The 21,189-nt window shown below is 37.0% G+C and overlaps 1 protein-coding gene across 1 annotated transcript in view; it reads right to left on the bottom strand.

Moving 5' to 3' along the window:
- LOC126087504 (phospholipid-transporting ATPase ABCA3-like) overlaps positions 1-21,189 on the bottom strand; it is a 188,787-nt gene that overhangs the window by 107,153 nt on the left and 60,445 nt on the right. The window contains exons 7-10 of the mRNA XM_049905035.1: positions 14,671-14,787; positions 14,212-14,329; positions 1,208-1,381; positions 284-462 (exon numbers count right to left, since the gene is read on the bottom strand). Coding sequence (XP_049760992.1) covers positions 284-462; positions 1,208-1,381; positions 14,212-14,329; positions 14,671-14,787 — 588 coding nt within the window. The remainder of the gene's footprint in view (positions 1-283; positions 463-1,207; positions 1,382-14,211; positions 14,330-14,670; positions 14,788-21,189) is intronic.

Here is a 21,189-nt window from a genome sequence, read left to right as displayed (position 1 = left end):
TCATGAAATGCTTGGCTGGAAAAGGCAGAATTTATACAGTTTGGGGTTGCAGGCCATGACCAAGAGATTATTTATATTTATGTATTTCGGAGGGCTTACAATGTATTATGAAAAGGCTAGTGAATGAGTATGGCTGGAGTGTAGATGAGAATTATTCTTTCATCTGATCTATTGATTAAATTATAGACAGTACAAAATTAATCCATGATGGCTTTCATAGCTATTACAAAACAGGTTCTGAAGGACTGTGGTCTCTCTTCATAACAGAAGCATTGTAACTCACCAGCAAGAAAAAGTTCCATGGCTTAGGCACACCATACTCTCCCGGAAAGACAGCTTCTATATACCAGGCCACAAGGCCATACAAGAAAGCATCAAACAAAAGCATTCCCAGTATATAGGCAAAGACAAAGTTATCTGTTTGTGTTGATGACAAAATGTTATTCCATTTAATTCCAATATCTAAAACACAACAGGAGACATTTAATATAGGTTCCAACTGAGACTAAAACAGAGTTATTTGTCTTCATCATAATTAAACAGAAAAGAAAATAAAATGTGTTTTTACTCTCTAGAGATACCTACTGTGAACAACTACTTTCTTATACCCTTAGAATTTAGATTACCTGAGAGGACAACTGAATATGTACCATGAAAGGCACTCTGTCCTATACCCCAAACCAAAAAACAGTTGGCAATGACCAAAACAAAAATAAAGTATACCAAAAGATTAGGAAAACAAGATTTAAAAACAATAAGCAGAACTATGGATTAAGAAACGACCTTCCTCTCTCTACTCTTCCTCATACTAGCTGAATGTTTACAAGAATATATAATTCTGGAAAAATATTTACAATCACTGAGAAGTAAGGATGTATGCTGACTACAGAACAAATGAGTAGAATCTTTGCGTAGATAATGCATGGATGGAAAAGGGAAGAAAGAAATTACTAAAAGCAAACCCATGTTGCTTCTTCCCCTACCACTAGACAGAGGGTGGCAATTCTGGAAAAGGAGTAGGAAGAGACCCTAACAGACTTGCAGTAAATTTTTAAAAGGACTGTGGAGATACCCACACTATAGAGGATGATATAAATTAGTCTAATTTTTTGGAGGGCAGTTTAGCAATATCGAGCAATACTAAAATGTGAATATCTGATGAGACAACAAGGATACATCTACTAGAGCAAGGCAAAATAATACTCACTCTCTGCTTCCGCCTTCACTAGTAATTGAGTTCCCAGTGCCATTGCAATATTTGAGCTGAGACAGGAAGCCAGCTTCTGGATGACTGTCATCTTTGGATAGCTTTGAGAAATGATGGTATATGGCAAATATGTGGCAAAATAAAGGAATCCTCCAAAAGAAACAGCATAAAAAGCTGCATATAAGGAGGAAATTATAAGGTCAATTATAATGATTTGCCAAAATCTAAAATAAAAATAACTTTATTATAAAATAGCACACAAAAATAAATTTTATGAGATAAAGGAATAGATGTTTTCTTCACCATTGCTTCCCCCAGCACATAATAAAATGTCTAGCACATAGTAAGTGCTCAAACATTTTTTTGAATTAATTAAAGACTGAAATGAAACATTCGAGGAACTAACTTTTCTTGAATTTATCCACCTATATGCAATGAAGATGAATATTATAGCTTTTAATGGAAAATTTTCATATTTATTATTACTCAGCATAAGAAATTGTAAATTTATATTTCTATTGGCATAATCTGAAAATACACAGGCTGTGTTTCCAGACACTTTGAGGTTCAGTCTATGTCATGATTGTTAAAAAAATTATTAGGTGCCGTTTAATCAGCTCCAACTCATAGTGATGTCAAAGAAAAGGATGTGGCTTAGAGTATTAAGAGTTCTAAAAAATACTGAAAAGAGTTCTGATAAAATACTGAAAATTCTTGTCAAGAGACCCACTAACTCCATCAGGAGTTAAAATTCAGCACCCCAATTAAAAGTAGATATTATGAATTTTATTAGGAGTGATTCCTGCTTTCTCTCTTTACCTCACTCCACACATCCCACCCACCAACTAAAACATTTACATTTTATGCACTAATCGATGTGTCTTATTTTTCACAACTAAAATCTTAAACAGAATGAGAGGGAATAAACTGGAGACAACAAATACAGACAGTTCTCTTATGAACTTTTGTGACAAAGGAGTACAAAGGCAGCAGCTAAAGGGAGAATCGAGGTTAATATAATGTTACTTAAGTTTGGAGAAATAACAGTGTATTTGTATGGTAGAGTAAATGATTCAGTAGAGAACAAAAAAATAAATAAAAAAGATTCTTTAGAAGACAGAGAACTAGAGAAAGTATGTCTTTGAATGGGTGAGAGTACATGGAATCCAATGTGTAAACAGAATTTAGCTTTAGATATGAGAATGAAAAGGAAGAGTATGTGAGTATATACCCTACCAGGTGTGTGATATTTCCATTTTCCTTATGAAAGCAGGAAACACTGAGAGTAGATGGAGGACAATATTTGGAGGTTTGAGGAGAAAGTAGGGGTGTAGAGAATCATCTAGGTGAGTAAGAGCATATGAACTAGAGACTTATAGTGGGCGTGGTTGTGTTTTTTGTTTTCCCTTTGAAGCCTAAATCATAAACAAACAAAAGAAGTGCACACAGAGTCAATGGGGAGTTAAATTTAACCAAGGAAATATATAAAATACAACTGGTAACATAGCATCAAAATATATAAGGCAAAAATTCCCAAATTTTGAGAAGAAATACATAAATCTACAATCATAGCTGGAGATTTAAACATATCTCTCTTAGTAACTAATGAACCAAATAGAAAAAAATCAGTAAGGATGTAGAAAAGTGAACAATGAGATTAATAAATGTTGCCTAATGGACATACATAGCTACTATACCAAACAACCTCGTAATATACATTTCTTTCAAGCATACATGGTGTATTTATTTTAGGAAACAGAGCACAAAGTCAGTCCCCAAAAATTTCAAAGGAGTTAAATTAAGTTGGAAACCAAAAAAATCCAGAAAAAAACCTAATATGTTGGAAAATTAATACACACACCTAAATAATTCTGAAGTTCAAGACGAAATCATAAAAAAAAAAAAAAGAGTTCTAAAATATTTTCATGGAAAAACAGCAAAACCTTATTTATCAAAATTTGTGGAATGCTGCCAAAGCATTACGAAGAGGGAAATGTCTAGACTTAAATTCATTTATTAAACTAAATATTGAAAATAAATAAGCCAAATGTCTATTACCAGAAGTTAGGGGAAAAATGCAAACACAAAGTTTATGTAAGGAAAAAAATAAAAATGAAAACAGAAATTAATGAAGTATAAAACAAACATAATCACAAGGATCAAAAAAGAAAAGAGTTGATTCTCTGAAAAGCCAATAAACATTCACATGAATTCAATCAAGGAAAAAAAAAAAAGAGAAGACACAAATGGCCAGTACAAGGAATAAAAGATGTGTTACTACAGATGCTACAGACTTTAAAAATATTAAAAGAACCATATTAATCTAACAATATTATACCAATAAATTTGAAAACATACTAAGAAGATAAACTTTAAAAAATACAACTTAGCAAAACTGAGTGAAGTAATCTAATAAAAAAACTTATAATAATAAGAAGACCACTTTACGAAGAAAAAAGTTGTTAAATTTCAGTAAGAGAAAATGCATTGTGGCTCTTTTTTTTTTTTTTTTTTTAGTGAAAATGTACACACTAAAATATTCCTCAGAACAACTTCCACATCTGGAATTCAATAACATTGATTATATTTTTCACATTGTGCCACCATTATCCTTTCCCAAAATATTCCACTACTGTTAACATAAACTCAACTCCCCTCCTCCCCCGCCAAACAAAAACTTCCCCTTTCTCCATCCATCCCCTCCCTGGATAATTATTAATGATCTTTGGTGTGTGTATATATATATATTTTTTATATAAGTGAAATAATATTTATCCTTCTGCAACTGACTTATTTTGTTCAGTATGTTTTGAAGGTTCATCCGTGCTGTGGCACACATTAGAAATTCATTTCTTTTTACAGGGCATAATACTCCATTGTATGCATATACCATTTTGTTTATCCATTCATCTGTTGATGGACATTTTGATTGTTTCCATTTTTTGGCTATTGTGAAAAGTCCTGCAATGAACTTTGGTGTTCAGGTTTCTGTTTGTGTTTCTGCTTTCACTTCTTCTTCTTTGGTTATATACCTAGGATTGGAATTACTGGGTCATATGGGAGTTACATGACCAACTTTCTCAGGACCCACCAAACTGTTTACCACAATGGTTGTACCATTTTACATTCCCACCAGCAATGGATGAAGGTTCCAGTTTCTCTACAACCTGACCAATACTTTTTGTTTTCCTTTTAATATTATCATTCTAATGAGGGTGAGGAGATAGCTCATAGTGGTTTTGATTTGCATATCCTTAATGGCTAACAATGTTGAGCATCTCTTCATGTGCTTGTTGGCCATTTGAATACTGTTTTGGTACGCTGTGTGTTCAAGTCATCTGTCAACTTTTTTTCCTTTTTTTATTGTGCTTTAGGTGAAAGTTTATAGCTCAAGTTAGTTACTTATACAAAAATTTATACACATATTGTTATGTGACACTAATTACAATTGCTATAATGTGATAGCACACTCCCCCTTTCCACCCCGGGTTTCCCACGTCCATCCAACCAGCTCCTGTCCCTTCCCGCCATCTCATCCTGCCTCCGGTCAGAAGCGGCCCATTTGGTCTCATGTAGCTGCTTGAACTAAGAAGCACACTCTTCATGAGTACTATTTTATGGTTTATAGTCCAGTCTAATCTTTGTCTGAAGAGTGGGCTTTGGGAATAGTTTTACTTCTGGATTAACAGAGCGTTTGGGGGCCATGGCTTCAGGGGTTCCTTCAGTCTCAGTCAGACCATTAAGTCTGGTCTTTTTATGTGAATTTGAGTTCTCCACACTTTTCTCCTGCTCCATCAGGGACTCTCTGTTGTGCTCCCTGTCAGGGTGGTCACTGGTGGTAGCCAGACACCATCTAGTTCTGGTCATTTGTCCATTTTTTTGTTGGGTCATCTTTTTGTTAAGTTATAGAAGATATATATATCTTATGTTATATATACATTAATGTGGTGGATATTAGGTCCTTATCTGATAGATGGCTCTTGAAAACTATCTCTCAATCTGTAGGTTTTCACTTTGTTGATAAAGTCCTTTGATGTGCAAAAATATTTAATTTTTATGAGGTCGAATCTGTTTTGTCTTTTGCTGCTCAAGTTTTATTATCATATCTGACAATCTACTGTTTTTTTTTTTTTACTGTTAAAAACTAGGTCCCAAAGCCTCACTCCTATATTTTCTTCTAAGAATTTTACAGTTTTAGTTTTCACATTTAGTTCCTTAATCCACTTCAGATTGGTTTTTGTGTATGGTGTGAGCCATGGATCCTGTTTCATTCTTCTGCATATAGAAATCCAATTTTCCCAGCACCATTTACTGAAGAGATTCTTTCTTCTTCGTTGAATGGACTTGGCACCCTAGTTGAAAATCAGTTGACCATAGATTTATTTCTGCATTTTCAATTCTATCCCGTTGGCCTATATGTCTATTAGGGAACCCTGGTAGCTCAATGGTTAAGTGCTCGGCTGCTAACCGAAAGGTCAGCGGTTCAAACCCATCAGCAGTTCCATAGGAGAAAAGACCTGGTGATCTGCTCCCATAAAGATTCCAAAAGAACAAACCCGTTGCCATCGAGTCAATTCCGACTCATAGCAACTGTATAGTCAGAGTAGAACTGCCCCATGGGGTTTCCAAGGAGTGGCTGGTGGATTCGAACCGCTGACCTCTTTGTTAGCAGCCGAGCTCTTAACCACTACACCACCAAGGCTCCCTAGGAAACCCTACGGGGCAGTTCTACTCTTACATAGAATGGCTATGAGTTAGAATTGACTCTGTGGCACACAACAACATATGTCTATTATATAGTACCAAAAAACCCACTGCTGTCGAGTCGATTCCGACTCATAGGGACCCTATAGGACAGAGTACAACTGCCCCATAAAGTTTCCAAGGAGCGCCTGGCGGATTTGAACTGCCAACCTCTTGGTTAGCAGCCGTAGCACTTAACCACTACGCCACCAGGGTTTCCTATAAGTACCAGGCTGTCTTAATTACAGTAGCTTTGTAGAATGTTTTAAAATCAGGGAGTTCTCCTTTATTCTTCAAGATTGCTTTACCTATTTGGAGTCCCTTGCCATTCCATATAAATTTGTGGATTGGCTTTTCCATTTCTGCAAAGAAGGCCATTGGAGTATTGACGGAGATTGCACTGAATCTACAGATTGCTTTCAGTAGTACTGACGTCTTAACTATATTAAGCCTTCCCATCCGTGAATATGGCATATGCTTCTATTTATTTAGGTCTTCTTTAACGTCTTTCAAAAATGTTTTATAATTTTCTGTAAGTCTTTCACCTTCCTTGTTAAATTTATTCCTACATACTTTATTTTTGACGGCAATGGGTTTGGTTTATTGAAAATGATGTTTCCTAAATTTCCTTTTCAGCTTACTCATTGCTGATGTATAGAAACCCAACCAACTTTTGTTTATTGACCTTGTACCCTGCCCCTTTGTTGAATTCATTTATTAGTTCTAGTAGCTTTCTTTGGGGTTTTCTACACATAGGACCATGTCATCTGCAAAAAGGGGTAGTTTTACTTCCTCCTTCCTGATTTGAATACATTTTTTTTTTTTTCTTGCTAGCCTAATTGCTCTGGGTATAGCTTCCAGAACAATATTGAATAGCAGTGGCTAGAATGGGCATCCATGTCTTGTTCCCAATCTTACTAAGAAAGCTCTCAGTCTTTCTCCAAGGAGTATAATGTTAGATGTGGGTTTTTCATAAATGCCCTTTATTACATTGAAGAATTTCCTTCTATGCCTAGTGTGCTGAGTGTGTATGTCAAGAAAGAGTATTGAATTTTGTCAAAAACCTTTTCTGCATTCATTGAGGTAATCACGATTCCTTTTCTTTTCTTCTGTTAATGTGGTGTATTACACTGATTTTCTAATGTTGAAACACCTTTGCATTCTTGGGACAAATCCCACTTGATCACAGTGTAAAATCTTTTTAACATGTTTTTTTTATTTGGTTTTCTAGTATTTTGCTAAGTATTTTTGCATCTTTGTTCATTAGGGATATTGGTCTGTAGTTTTCTCTTCTTGTGGTGTCCTTGTATGGCTTTGGTAGCAGGATTAGGCTCCCTCACAGTATGAGTTAGGAAGTGTTCCCTTCTCTTCTATTTTTTTAAGAAAAGTTTAAGTAGGATTGTGGTCACCTCTTCTATAAATGTGTAGTAGAATTCCACAGTGAAGCCATCTGGTCCAGGACTTTGCTGTTGTTGTTGGGAGCTTTTAAATTACTGATTCAATCTCTTCACTTGTTATAGGTCTATTGAGATCCATTATTTCTTCTTGAGTCGATGTAGGAAGTTCATGTGTTTCAAGAAATCTATTTTCTCTAAATTATCCAATTTGTTGGTGTACAATTGTTCATAGTATTCCCTTACATTCTTTTTTATTTCTATAGTGTTGGTTGTAATGTCCCCACTTTCATTTCAAATTTTTGTCAGTCTAGCCAAAGATTTGTCGAATTTGTTGATCTTTTCAAAAAACTAACTTCTGGTTTCATTGATTCTGTTTTTGTTTTTTTTCTTCTCTATTTCATTCATTTCTGCTCTGGCCTTTATTATTTCCTTTCTTCTGGTAGCCTCAGGTATAGTTTGTTCTTCCTTTTCTAATTCCTCAAGTTGTAGAGTTAGGTTACTGATTTGGGATCTTTGCTCTTTTTTAAAATAGATATTAATTGCTATAAATTTCTCTCAGAGTACTGCCTTCAGTGCATCTTATAAGTTTTGGTATGTTGTGCTTTCATTCTTGTTCAACTCTAAATATTTTTCTATTTGTTTCTTAATTTCTCCTTTTACCCATTCATTGTTTAGTAGTGTGTTTAGTTTCCACATATTAGTATCTTTTCCAGTTTTCCTTATGTTATTAATTTCTAGCTTCATTTCATTGTGATCAGAAAGGATACTTCGTATGATTTCATTCTTTCTAAATTTACTGAGACTTACTTTCTGTCCTAAGATGTGGTGTATCCTGGAATATGTTCCATGTGAACTAGAATAGAATGTACATTGTGCTGTTGTTGGTTGGAGTGTTCTACATATGTCTGTGGAAACCTGGTGGTGAAGCGGTTAAGTGCTACGGCTGCTAACCAACAGGTCAGCAGTTCAAATCCACCAGGTGCTCCTTGGAAGCTCTATGGGGTAGTTCTACTCTGTCCTATAGGGTCGCTATGAGTTGGAATCGACTTGATGGCAGTGGGTTTGGTTTTTTTTTTTTTTTGGTTTATATATGTCTGTAGGCCTAGGTGGTTAATAGGGTTGTTCTGTTTCTATTCTTTACTGATCAGAAGTTTTCTTTTTCTTTACTGATCTTCTAGTTGTTCTATCCATTATTGAATGTGGTGTATTAAAGTTTCCAACTATTATCACAGATCTATTTCTCCCTTCGATTCTGTGTTTGCTTTATAAATTTTGTGGCTCTGAGTTTAAGTACACAAATATTTATAATAGTTATGTCTTCTTGATGAATTGACACTGTAATCATTACACAGGGTCAGTTGTCTCTTACAGGAGATTTTGACTTAAAGTCCATTTCGTTTGATGTTAAAATTGCCACATATTTTTGATTACTGTTTGCATGGAGTGTTTTCTTCCATCCTTTCACTTTCAATCTATTTGTGTCTGAGGTTTGTCTCTTATACACAGAATATAGATGGGCCATGTTTTTTTTAATCCAATCTGCCACTGCCTAGTCTCTCAACTGGAGCATCTATTCCATTTGCATTTACAGTAATTACTAATAAAGGAGGACTTACTTTTGCCATTTTTTTGTTTTTTGTATGTCATACTTTCTTTGACCCTTTTTTCCTCCAGTGCTGACTTCTTTGGTGTATAGATTTGTGTGTGGGGGGGGGAGGGGTGCTGAACCATTTTGTTTCTCCACTTCTTTTTTCGTGTGTATAGTTGTTTTATTTACTTTCTTTGTGTTACCATGAGAATTACATTTAACAATTTACAACAACCTGGCTTATGTTGATACCAGTGTAAGTAGCATACAATCTGTATCTATGCCACTCCTTTCCCCCTCCCTGTTTATGTTGTTGTTATCACTGATTAAATCTTTATACCTCAGATACCCTGAAATTTAAATTTAACTTTATTTTATTATTATACATAGATATTTAATTTTTTTTTTTTTAATGCTGTTGCCGTTATATAACAAGAAGGGCATACCAGTTGTATCTACTAAACAACAACACTTTAACTCTGGCTTTTATACTTGTCAAGCCATTTCCTTTAATGGTAATCCCTGCCCCACTGTGTGTACAACTTCAAGTTACTGCCAAGTGTCCTTAGTTCTCCTTCTAGAGGACACTTTTTAGCATTTCTTGTAGGACTGGTCTGGTGGTGACAGATTTTTTCAGCTTCTGTTTATCTGGTAATATTTTAATTTCACCCTCATTTTTAATGACAGTTTTGCCAAACATAGTATCCTTGGATGAAAGTTCTTTTCTTTCAGCATTTTAAATGTCACTCTGCTGTCTTTCTGCTGCATGGTTTCTGCAGAGAAACTGGCATTTAATCTTACTGAAGACTCTTTGTATGTGATACTTTGTTTTTCTCATGCTGCTTTCCAATTTTTCTCTTTGCCCTTGGTTTTTGAGAGTTTGGTTTTAGTGTGCTTTGGATGTGGCTCTATTCAGATTTACTCTATGTGAAATTCGTTGAGCATCTTGGATGTACAAGTTCTTATCTTTCATCATATTTGGGAAATTTCTGGCCATTATTTCTTCAAATAATTTTTCTGTACCTTTCTCTCTTCTCCCTCCAGGACTTCCATAACACATATATTATTCCACTTGATGGTGTTCCACATATCTTAGACTTGGTTCTTTTTCTTCATTATTTTTTCTTTTTACTCTTCAGACTGAATAATCTCAATTGTCTCATCTTTGAGCTTACTGATTATTTCTTCTGCCAATTCAAATCTACTCCTAAGCCCTGCCAGACAATTGTTCATTTTATTTTTCAGCTACAGTATTCCTATTTGGTGTTCTTTTTTAATTTCTATCTCTTTATTGAAATTCTTGTTTTGTTCTTGGGTTGTTTTCCTGACTTTCGTTGGTTCTTTTTCTGTTTCCTTTAACTCTTTAAGCATGCTTAATATTGCTGCTTTAAAGTCTTTGTTCAGTAATTCCATTATCTGTCCTTCCTCAGGGGTAGTTTCTGTCCCCTTATTTTGGTCTTTTGCATGGGCCAGTCTTTCCTGTCTCTCTACATATGCTCTGTAATTGTTGGTTGTAATTGAGACATTACAGTATTTTACTGTGGTAACTCTGGAGATTAGATTCCTCCCCTTCTCTAGCATTCGCTCTTCTTTATTGTTATTATTATTTTAAATTATTGAAGGTTGTAGTTCTCTGCTTCAACTCCAAACTCTTCATCCTGGTGCACTTGCTATCGTTCCCTTCTTATGAGTTTCCTACCCAGGGGTGCCACTTCACACCAAACTCTCTGGTTTGTAGTATTTGTTGTGGTTGCTTCCCCTCAAGATATTGGGAACATTGACCATATTACTCTGCTACCAGTTTACTAGCACCCCCAGGTATACCAGCTATGCCACTCTAGCACAAACCCCCATTTGGGAATACTAGCTGTCTCTGGTTGCTCACCACAAACCACCCTGGGTGCCCTCAGCCATGCAAATCTAGCTCTAGAATTCCACCCAGGAGGTGCAGCCATCACAGATGTACCCTAAGACTCCTCTTCCAGAACACTGGCTGTGCTATACCAGCTTCAGAGTCCCACCCTAGAAGCAGCAGCTGTTGTCAATTTACTGTGTGTCACCACTGTTCACAAACTGCAGTTCATTCTGTGTTCACCTTCTTCTTGGAATCCACAGGAAATCCCGTCCATGTTGTACTCAATGAACTTTTCTGTCCCAGGTCTGTTTGCTCAGGTGCTTTGGGCTGTACTGTGGTCACCAAGTCTCTCTGTCCCTGGCTCAAGTATTCAGGAACTCAGGCCCACACTATGCTCACCAAGCTGACCCATTCCATGTCATATCACCCAGGTACCTCAGCTCAGTCTTCACTCACCAATCCTCTCTGTCCCAGGGCTGAGTGTTCATGAACTCAGCCCTGTGCTATGCTCATTGAGCCCTTCTGTCCCAGATCCAACTGCCGGAGTGTTTTGGTCCACACTGTGTTTATCTGGTCTCTCTGTCCCAGGCCTGAGGGTTCAGGAACTCAAGTTCGTGCAATGCTCACCGAGCTAGATAGCCACAGGTCAGACTCTCAGTTGTTTCAGCCCACATTGTACTCACTCCTCAGTCTCTCTGTCCCAGTACTGCATGCCCAGGAACTCGGACTGGCACTATGCTTGCCAAGCAGCTCTGCTCCAGGTCCAGCTTCTTAGCTGCCTTGACCGGGGCCTGGCTGTTCGCAAAGTCCAGATGTACTGTGCTCCGCATGCTGCTTCCTCACAGGACCCATGTGGTCCCAGGCCTGTTGTGTGCCAAGGTGGTGTTTCTTAAGTCTCCCTGATTAGTCACCCCAACCTGAATTGCTTTCACTAGAGGTTGACTGTTCACACAGTCTGGGCCTCACTGGACTCAGTGCGTTCATTCCCTACTGGTACCCACTGGGTCCCAGACCTGCAGCGTGCCATAGCGTCTTTTCTTAGGTCTGTGTGCTCAGGTGTCTCTGCCTGTGGTGCCTGTGCTGGGCCTGGCTGTTCACAAGTCTGGGGCTTCACCGTGCTCCAGAAGCTGCTTCTTCCCAGGACTCATGCAATCCCACCTACAGTGTGACACAGCACGCTTTTTTAGGTCTGCTTGCCATCATCCTTTCCTGAGCCGCTCTCACCAGGGCCTCGCTGTTTACAAAGTGCAGGCCTCACTGTATTCCATATACCTGGTAGTATATTTAGGTTGGTCTGATGGTGCCCCCAAGGCCCAGTACAGATGATTACCATAGTCTGGGCTTCTCCCCGAACAGAGGCTTAAAGGGCCAGTACATTTCTGTATGTGTATGTGTGTGTGTGTGTCATCTGTCAGGTCACTGGCTGACTGCAGAGATAAAAGAAAAGAAATTTTAGTGACTACACACAATTGGAATTCACGCTCTGGAAATATGGTTTGGAAAAGTCAGTAAACACATGACTGCAGCCTTTATCAGGCAACAATAGCCTGAATGACTAAGAAGAAAATGGAGAAAACTCAAGTTACTAAAATCAGAAATAAAAGTAGGGACAACGGATTTCATAGAAGAGGAAACACACATGAATCATATTAATAAAAATATATGCTCAGCTTCACTAGTAATAGGGAAAATGCCTATTTAAATGTCCATAAGTGAGTTTCTATTTAGGATGACAACAAATTTGGAAATAGATAGTGGTCATGGTTGTGCAACATTGTAAATGTAATTATGTCACTGAATTGTACACTTAAAAATGGCAAATTGTAGGTTTATATATTTTCGTGCAATAAAAATTTTAAAATATTACTGTGAGATAATATTATACCCCTAATTTAGCATAAATTAAAATTTTCCAAACCCAAATACTGAAAAGGATATGGATCAACAGGGTTTTTCAGCATCTTCCAGGTAGACCACAAATTTGTAGAACCACTTTGGAAGTGTTTGACATGACCTATCAAGTTAGGACATTCATAAACCCTGTAACCCACCAATTCTATCTCTAAATATGTACCACAATAAAAGCCTTGCACATATGCACCAGAAGACACATACAAAAATGTTCAGAGTGTCTTATCTGCTACGATGCTAGAAATAGAAAACATTCTTATTTGCTTTCTACGTATCTTACTTCTCTCTTCATTATATCACATTCTGCCCTCATGTTAACACACGACTTTTCTCTATCCTTGGGTTTGCTTTTTTTGTTTTGATTTTTGTTGTTGTTGTTTTATAGGTTGTATGTATGATCCTATGCCTTGGGAGGACCCCCCCACCCCGATCAACTAATAATATCCATGACAATGTACTGAGAAAAAAAGAAAAATACCTATGAAATGGAGTTATTTGGTCACACCTGCTTTTCGCATGTAATCCGTCATATTAAAAAACCTGTTGCCATCGAGTCGACTCCAATTCATAGCAACCCTATAGGATAGAGTAGAACTGCCCCCACAGAGTTTCCAAGGAGCACCTGATGGATTCAAACTGCCGGCCTTTTTTGGTTAACAGCCGTAGCTCTTAAACACTACGCCACCAGGGTTTGCAAGCCCTCATACTAGCCTTTTTATATTAGATACTGTCCCAGGCACAAGGTAGGTGCTCTAGGATTTAAATAAATGAATGAATGGATATTTGCATCCATTGACTTGACACCCTACATCCATCTTCCAATCCTTTAAAATTGTTTCAAAAGCAACCTCTTCAGGAAATATCCTTAGGTTTCTCTCAACTTCAATCTGAAGCTGGAGTATTTTTATCCTGTTTTTCATGTATACGCTGTGCTCCACTAATTTTCACTGCTCTCTGCATGTCCCCTCAAATCACTTTTTGTGCACATGATATTCATGTCCCCAAGGTCAATGTTAGTTCTATGGGGGCAGGCATAGACACATACATACAGCAGACATACAATAAGGATCTGGTTTAATTAAACACAAAGACTCTTTCAGTCAAGCTATTTTTTTGTGTTCTTCCTCTTCACACACTCGTCTCATTTTTACATATTCAAAGACATGAATCCCTCCACACAGAATATATAAAAGCCTTCCTGATGGATGGCTAGACATTCACCAAATATGATACAGCAGCTAAAGGTTAGAAAGAGCTCTTAAATATGATTCTATTTTGGTTTTTATCCTTTTTCTCATGTATCCTGTGTTATATTGATTTTCACTGGCCTCTTCACTTCCTCCCAAATCATTTCACATGCATATGATATCAGTCTTTTCAGTCAGAATGTAAACAAAGCTGTATATGAGGTGGCAAATAAAGTTTAGAAGGACCTCCCAAATATAATCCTTTTTTAGACAATACTTTTTTAGTCACTGAGAATCTTTCACAGGAGGAAGATTAGACTCACCTTTATTGAAGAAGGTGCTAACCATAAAGGTGAAGAATATTGAGGCAATGGCAAAACACAACAAAAAGATGAAGATGAGAGATGGGTCACTGTGTTGGAGAATTGGAACAGGTTCAATCTAGCAAAGCAACCAGGAAGGCAGTTTAGTCATACTCTAAGCAATGTCACAACAAAACAAAAGAGGAAAAGTGAAACATCCTAAAATATATTTTGATAGACTGAAGACACTTCCCCGTGAAATGGAGAATTAAATAAACAATTCATTTCTTACAGAACTCCACCCATCTAAACTTAAAGTTTTGTTTGCTGAGAATAAGCAGCTTCTGAGTTTCCTCAGTGGAGTCAACCAAAGCCATGTTTTCATTCTCTTGGCAATGCGAGCCCCATTCAGCCCACAGCATGTTTCTGTTTTCCTGCCAAAATTTAGCTGCAGCATGCTGCAGTCAAATAGACACTTGCCTTGGCGAAGAAAGTCATGCACATAAAAAGGATAACAATTAAATACAAAAAGATGAATGTGATGAAATAGGCAGCCCAGAGCATCCCATTACTGAGTCCTATCATGAGCTGATATTCCTGTGAGAGAGAATACAAATATCATGTAAAGCAATATAGGCATATGATACCTTAGGGTTTCAAAATGTGTTCACAGTAGTTATCTAATTTGATTTCCATAACAACTAAAATGGTTTAAATAACAAATATTATCATTTTCATTTTATAGAAGAGAAAATCAAGGCTCAGAATGTCAATGTTATGAATTAAATTGTTACCCCCCAAAATACATGTTGTAAATCCTAAACTGTGGATATAATCTCATTTGGGAATAGGGTTTCTTTGTTATGTCAATGAGTCCATAACAGTGTAGGGTTTATCTTAAGCCAGTCACTTTTGAGATATAAAAGAGCAGATTGGACACAGAAGCAAGAACAGATAGGGAAGATAGATGCCATGTCCCATGAAGACCACCAAGGAACCGAGGAATAGAACCTGAAATGAGACAAGGATCTTCCCCAAGAGCTGACAGAGAGAGAAAGCCCTCCCCTGGAGCTGAAGCCCTGAATTTGGATTTCTGGCCTCCTGAAATGCGAGAAAATAAATTTGTTTATTAATAAATACATAAATTTCTGTTTATTAATAAATACCACAAGGGGACACTTGTGGTATTTCTGATACAGCAGCACTAGATAACTGAGAATTTGGTACCTGGGGTGGGGTGCTGCTCTAACAAATACCTAGGATGTGGAGGTAGTTCTGGAATTGGGTCACAGGTAGAGGCTGGAAGATTTTAAGATGTCTAATAGTAAATAGTAAAAGCCTTCGTGCCATGGTTAAGAGGCTGGCTGATAAGCAAAAGGTCAGCAGTTCAAACCCACCAGCCACTCCTTAGAAACCCTATGGGGCAGTTCTACTCTGTCCTACAGGGTCACTATGAACTGGAATTGACTTGACAGCAATGGGTTTGGGTTTTTTTGGTTAATAGTAAAAGCCTAGATTGCCTTGAAGAGACCGTTGGCAGAATTATGGATGTCAAAGGCAATCATAGTGAGGGTTCAGAAAGAAGTGAAGAGAGCTATAAAGAGTTTATATCACGTTAAAAAAAAAAAACCAAACCCATTGCCATCGAGTCCATTCTGACTCATAGCGACCCTATATCATCTTAGAGAATACATATATCAACATGAACGTGATGTTGCCAGAAATGTGGATGTTAAATGTGCTTTTGGTGAAGCTTTAAAAGGAAACGATGAACATGTGATTGGAGACTGCTGGAAAGGTGATTCATTTTATGCAGTCACAAAAACCTTGTCTGAATTATGTTCCAATGTTTGGTGGAAGATAGAATTTGTAAATAATAAACTTGGATATTTGGCTGAGGAGATTTCTAAGCAAGATCTTAAAGAGGCAGTGTGGTTTCTCCTTGTCTCTTACAATAGAATGCAGGAAGAAAGAGATGGACTTAAAAATGAACTGTGCAAAATAAAACCAGAACAAAAAGGTTTAGAAAACTGTTGTACAAACTAAGAACACGTGTCCTAGAACTTTCATCAAAGATGTGGCTACACAATCTCTTGATACAGAGATTAAGCCTGTGACTGATGTATCTTATCAATTGCCACAGTAGAAAACCCATCAGCTTAGGCTAGGGGACAGAGAGGATGAAATGAAGGAAAGCTGTCTGCCTCTTAGAATTCTGTAGTCAGGGGAGACAGGCCAATTGTGCTACTTGGTTGAGAACATCTGTTGTCCTCCAAGAAAAGAAAAGGACCATCCTGGGAGCAGTTTGGAGATCAGCACAACTGTTGGAAGGAACACAGGAAGAAGGGCTGCCTCAGTTTCAAAGTGTGGAGCCATGACCACCTAGGTTTCAAAGAGTGGAGCCAAGGGTACCACCTTGATTCCAGAAGGTGGGACAGCTGTTCAGGAGGGCCAGGAGAATGGGGCTCACACCCATAGTGAGGGTTCAGGGCTGCATGCCCAAGGGCCAGGAGAATGGGCCCACACCCATGTTTGAGGGGGCAGATGTCATGCCCAAGGGCTAAGAGAATAGGGCTGCCTAGGGATGATGAGCTGGGGTCACCACTTGAGTAGACCAGGAGAACAGGGTCACCCAAAGCAAAGGGAGCAGGGGTGTTACCCCAGTGGGCCTGGAACATGGGGCCTCCGCCCAGGGCCAGAGGCCTCCACCCAGAATCCAAACAGCATGGTCAATGCCCAGAGTCTAGAGGGTGGGGCCACTGCCTAGATGTGCCTGGAGTATAGAGAGAACTGTTTTCAAGACTTGCTTGGTACCTATGATTTCTCCCATTTGTAATGGAAATGTCTATCCTGTCTGTCCCACAATTGTACTTTGAAAGCAGATAACTGTATTCTAGATTTCACATGTTCACTAATGGAAAGGGATTTTGTCCCAGGATGAAACACACTCAATGTCTCATGCATACTTGATTTAGACGGTACAGAGGATGATATTTTGGACTTGGAGTTGATTTAAGACTCCCAGGATGATATGGAAAATTGCGTGTGTTTTGCGCGTCGGAAGGACATGACTTTCAGAGGGCCAAAATTTAGGAGACTGCTAGCTTTCTAAACTGTGAGAAAATCAATTTCTGTTTATTAAAGCCACCCTCTCGTGGTATTTCTGATATGGCAGCACTAGATAACTAAGATAGGCAAGTAACTTGATTAATGACCATTTCATGAATAATGGGATATACGTTCTCTCACCTACATTTTCTGCCTCTCAGGTTTTTTTGGGAAGTGGCTTTCCCACTTTTAATGCATGTTGCCATCAGCTGGGGACCTGTATGACTGTTTGGAACAGAAGAAATGGGCGTGTGCCACAAATTTATAAAAACATTTAGAAGGCAGGAGAAAAGACTTCATCTACATCTTATAAAAAAAATTTTTTTTTTTTTTTTTTAGCTATAAAAGACTATTGGGTATTGCAAATAGTTCAGAGCAGAAATAACTGGTTAAAAAATTATACATTCAGCAAAAAAGCAGAAAAAGATTAAGAAGTGAAAAAGGGAAGGGAGAATAATTGATATTCACAGAACAATTCTTCTGACAACAGCAGACTACAGATTCTTCTCAAGCTTACGTGGAACACTCACCAAGATAGGCACAATACTTGGCCATAAAATACACTTTAACAAATTAAAAGAATAGAAATAATACAAAGTTTGTTCACAGATCACAATGGAATTAAACTAGAAATCAATAAAAGAAAGACAACTAAAAAAATACTAAAATACTTGGATATTATATAACACACTTCTAAATAACACATGGGTCAAAGAAGTTTAAAAAAATATTTTTAACTAAATGAAAGTGAAAATACAACTTAGGAAAATTTGAATGCAACAAAAGCTGTGTTTAGAGGGAAATTTACAGCATTGAATGCATATATTAGAAAAGACAAAAATTATAGAATCGATAATCTAAGCTTCTACCTTAAGAAACACAAAAAAGAAGAGAAAATTAAATCCAAAGTAAGAAAAGGAAAAGAAACAATAAAAATCAGACAGAAATCAATGAAACTGAAAACAGGGAATTAACAGAGAAAATCAACAAAACCAAAAGCTAGTTCTTTGAAAAGATCTATAAAATTGATAAACTTCTAGCCAGGCTAACAAGAAGAAAAGAGAGAAGACACAAATAAATAATATCAGAAATGAAAGTGGGGCATTCACGACTGAATCCATGAATATCAAAAGAATAAAAAAGGAATATTATGAACAGTTCTATGCTGATAAATTTGATAACTTAGATGAAACAGACCAATTCCTTGAAAGACACAATCTACCAAAATGCACACAAGGAGAAATAGATAATTAATAGGCCTATATTTATCATGGAAACTGAAGCAACAATTAACAACCTCCCACAACAGAAAGCACCAGGCCTACATGGTTTCACTGTTCAGTTCCACCAAACATTTAAAGAAGAACTAAAATGAATTCTTCTCAAACTCTTCCAGTAAATATAGGGGCAGGGAATACTTCCCAACTCATTCTACAAGGCCAGCACCTCACTAATACCAAAACCAGACAAAGACATTACTAGAAAGGAAAATTACAGATCAATATCTCTCATGAACATAAATGCAAAACTCCTCAACAAAATATTAGCATATTAAATCCAACAATGTCTTAAATGAATTATATAACACAACCAAGTGTGATTTATCTCACGTATGCAAAGCTGGTCCAACATTCACAAATCAATTAATGTAATTCATCACATCAACATGAGAAAGAAGAAAAGTCATATGATCATACCATAGATGCAGAAAAAATATCTGACAAAATCCATGATAAAAACTCTCAGCAAACTAGAAATAAGGGGAACACCCTCAACTTAATAAACAGCATCTTCAAAAACACTAGAGCTACCATCATACTCAATGATGATAAACTAGTTGCTTTCTCCCTAAGGTAGGGAACAAGACAAGGACATACCATCAGGACCCCTTTGCATATAGGAAACAAACTTTTTTTTGTATATTAATTATATATTCACCAAACTTGCTCCTATTCAGCATTGTGCTGAAAGTCATAGCTAATGCAATAAAACAAAAAAAAAGGAAACTAAAGGTATACCTATTGGGAAGGAAGAAATAAAACAGTTTTTGTTCGTGAATGACACGACTGTCTATATAGAGAATCCCAAAGAATCGATGAAAAAATTCCAGAACTAGTAAGTGATTATAACAATGTTTCCAGATACAAAATTAATATGTAAATGTTAACTGCTTTCCTATATACCAGTAATGAACAATTGGAATTTGAAATTAAAATCACAGCATCATTTACATTAGCATTAAAAAATGAAATGCTTAGAGGTATAAATTTAACAAAATATATACAAAATCTGTATGAGGAAAACTGTAAAACTTTCTGATGAAAAAAATCAAAAAAGATAGAAATAACTAGATATTTCAAGTTCATAATAGGAAGACTTAATACTATCAATATGTCAATTCTTCTCAACTTGATCTTAGATTTAATGAAATCTCCATCAAAAACCCAGCAAGTTATTTAGTGAACACTGACAAACTGACCCTAAAGTTTATATGAAAAGGCCAAAGACCTAGAATAGTTAATACTAAAGAAGAACAAAGTTCTTTTAAGAAGAACAAAGTTGGAGAACTGATATTACTCGACTTCGAGACACTATAAAACTACAGTAATCAAAATAGTATGGTACCGGTAAAAGAATAGATGAGTAGTGTCTTAGTCACCTAGTGCTTCCATAACAGAAATACCACAGGTAGAATGGCTTTAACACAAAGACATTTATTTCCTCAGTCTAGTACACAAGTCCAAATACAGGGCGTTGGCTCCAGGGGAAGGCTTTCTCTCTTTTTTGGTTCTGGAGGAAGGTCCTTGTCCTCAATCTTCCCCTGGTTGAGGAGCTTTGCAGGCAAAAAGGACCCCATGTCCAAAGGATACGCTCTGTTCCTGGTGCTGCTTTCTTGGTGGTATGAGGTCCTCAATTCTCTGCTTGCTTCTCTTTCCTTTTATCTCTTCAGAGATAAAAGGTGGTTCAGGCCACATCCCAGGGAAACTCCCTTTACCTTGGATCAGGGAGGTGACCTGAGTAAGGGTGGTGTTACAATCCCACCCTAATCCTTACAATCACAAAATGCAGGACAACCCACACAATACTGGGAATCATGGCCTAACCAAGTCGATACACGTATTTTTAGGGGGACATAATTCAGTCCATGACAAATAGATAAATTGAACAGAGTAGAGAGCCCAGAAATCGATCCACACAAATACAGTTAACTGATCTTTGAGAAAGTAGCAAAGGTAATTCAGTTGAAAAAGGATAGTCTTCTGTTAATGGTACTGAAACAACTGGACATCCACATGTCAAAAGAATCTAGAAACAGGTTGTACACCTTTCACAAAAATTAACTCAAAATGGATCATAGACCTAAATGTTAAGCACAAAACTATATAACTTATAGAAATAACATAGAAAAATCTGTATTATAAGTTTGGCCATGAGTTTTTAGATACAACACCAAAAATAAGATTCAAGAACGAAAACACTGATAAGTTAGACTTCATTTTAATTAAAAACTTCTGCTCTGCAAAACATACTAGTAAGAGAATGAAGACAAGTCACAGACTGGGAGACAATATTTCCAAAACACATATCTGATAAAGGACTTATAGTCACAATGCACAAAGAACTCTTAAAACACAACCATAAAAAAACAAACAACTCAATGTAAAAATGGGCCAAATATCTGACTAGAAACCTCACCAAAGAAGATATACAGATGGCAAATCAGTATATTAAAACATGCTCAACATCATGTTATTTGCAAATCAAAACAATGAGGTAACACTATAAATCTATTAAACCAAGTAAATCTAAACCTATTGCCATCAAGTTTATTCTGACTCATCGTGACCCCGTGTGTTTCAATGCAGAACTGCGCTCCATAGGGTTTTCAAT

This window comes from Elephas maximus, chromosome 12 (assembly GCF_024166365.1).
Source record: "Elephas maximus indicus isolate mEleMax1 chromosome 12, mEleMax1 primary haplotype, whole genome shotgun sequence".
Taxonomy (NCBI): domain Eukaryota; kingdom Metazoa; phylum Chordata; class Mammalia; order Proboscidea; family Elephantidae; genus Elephas; species Elephas maximus.
This window is presented reverse-complemented; position numbering and strand designations above follow the sequence as displayed.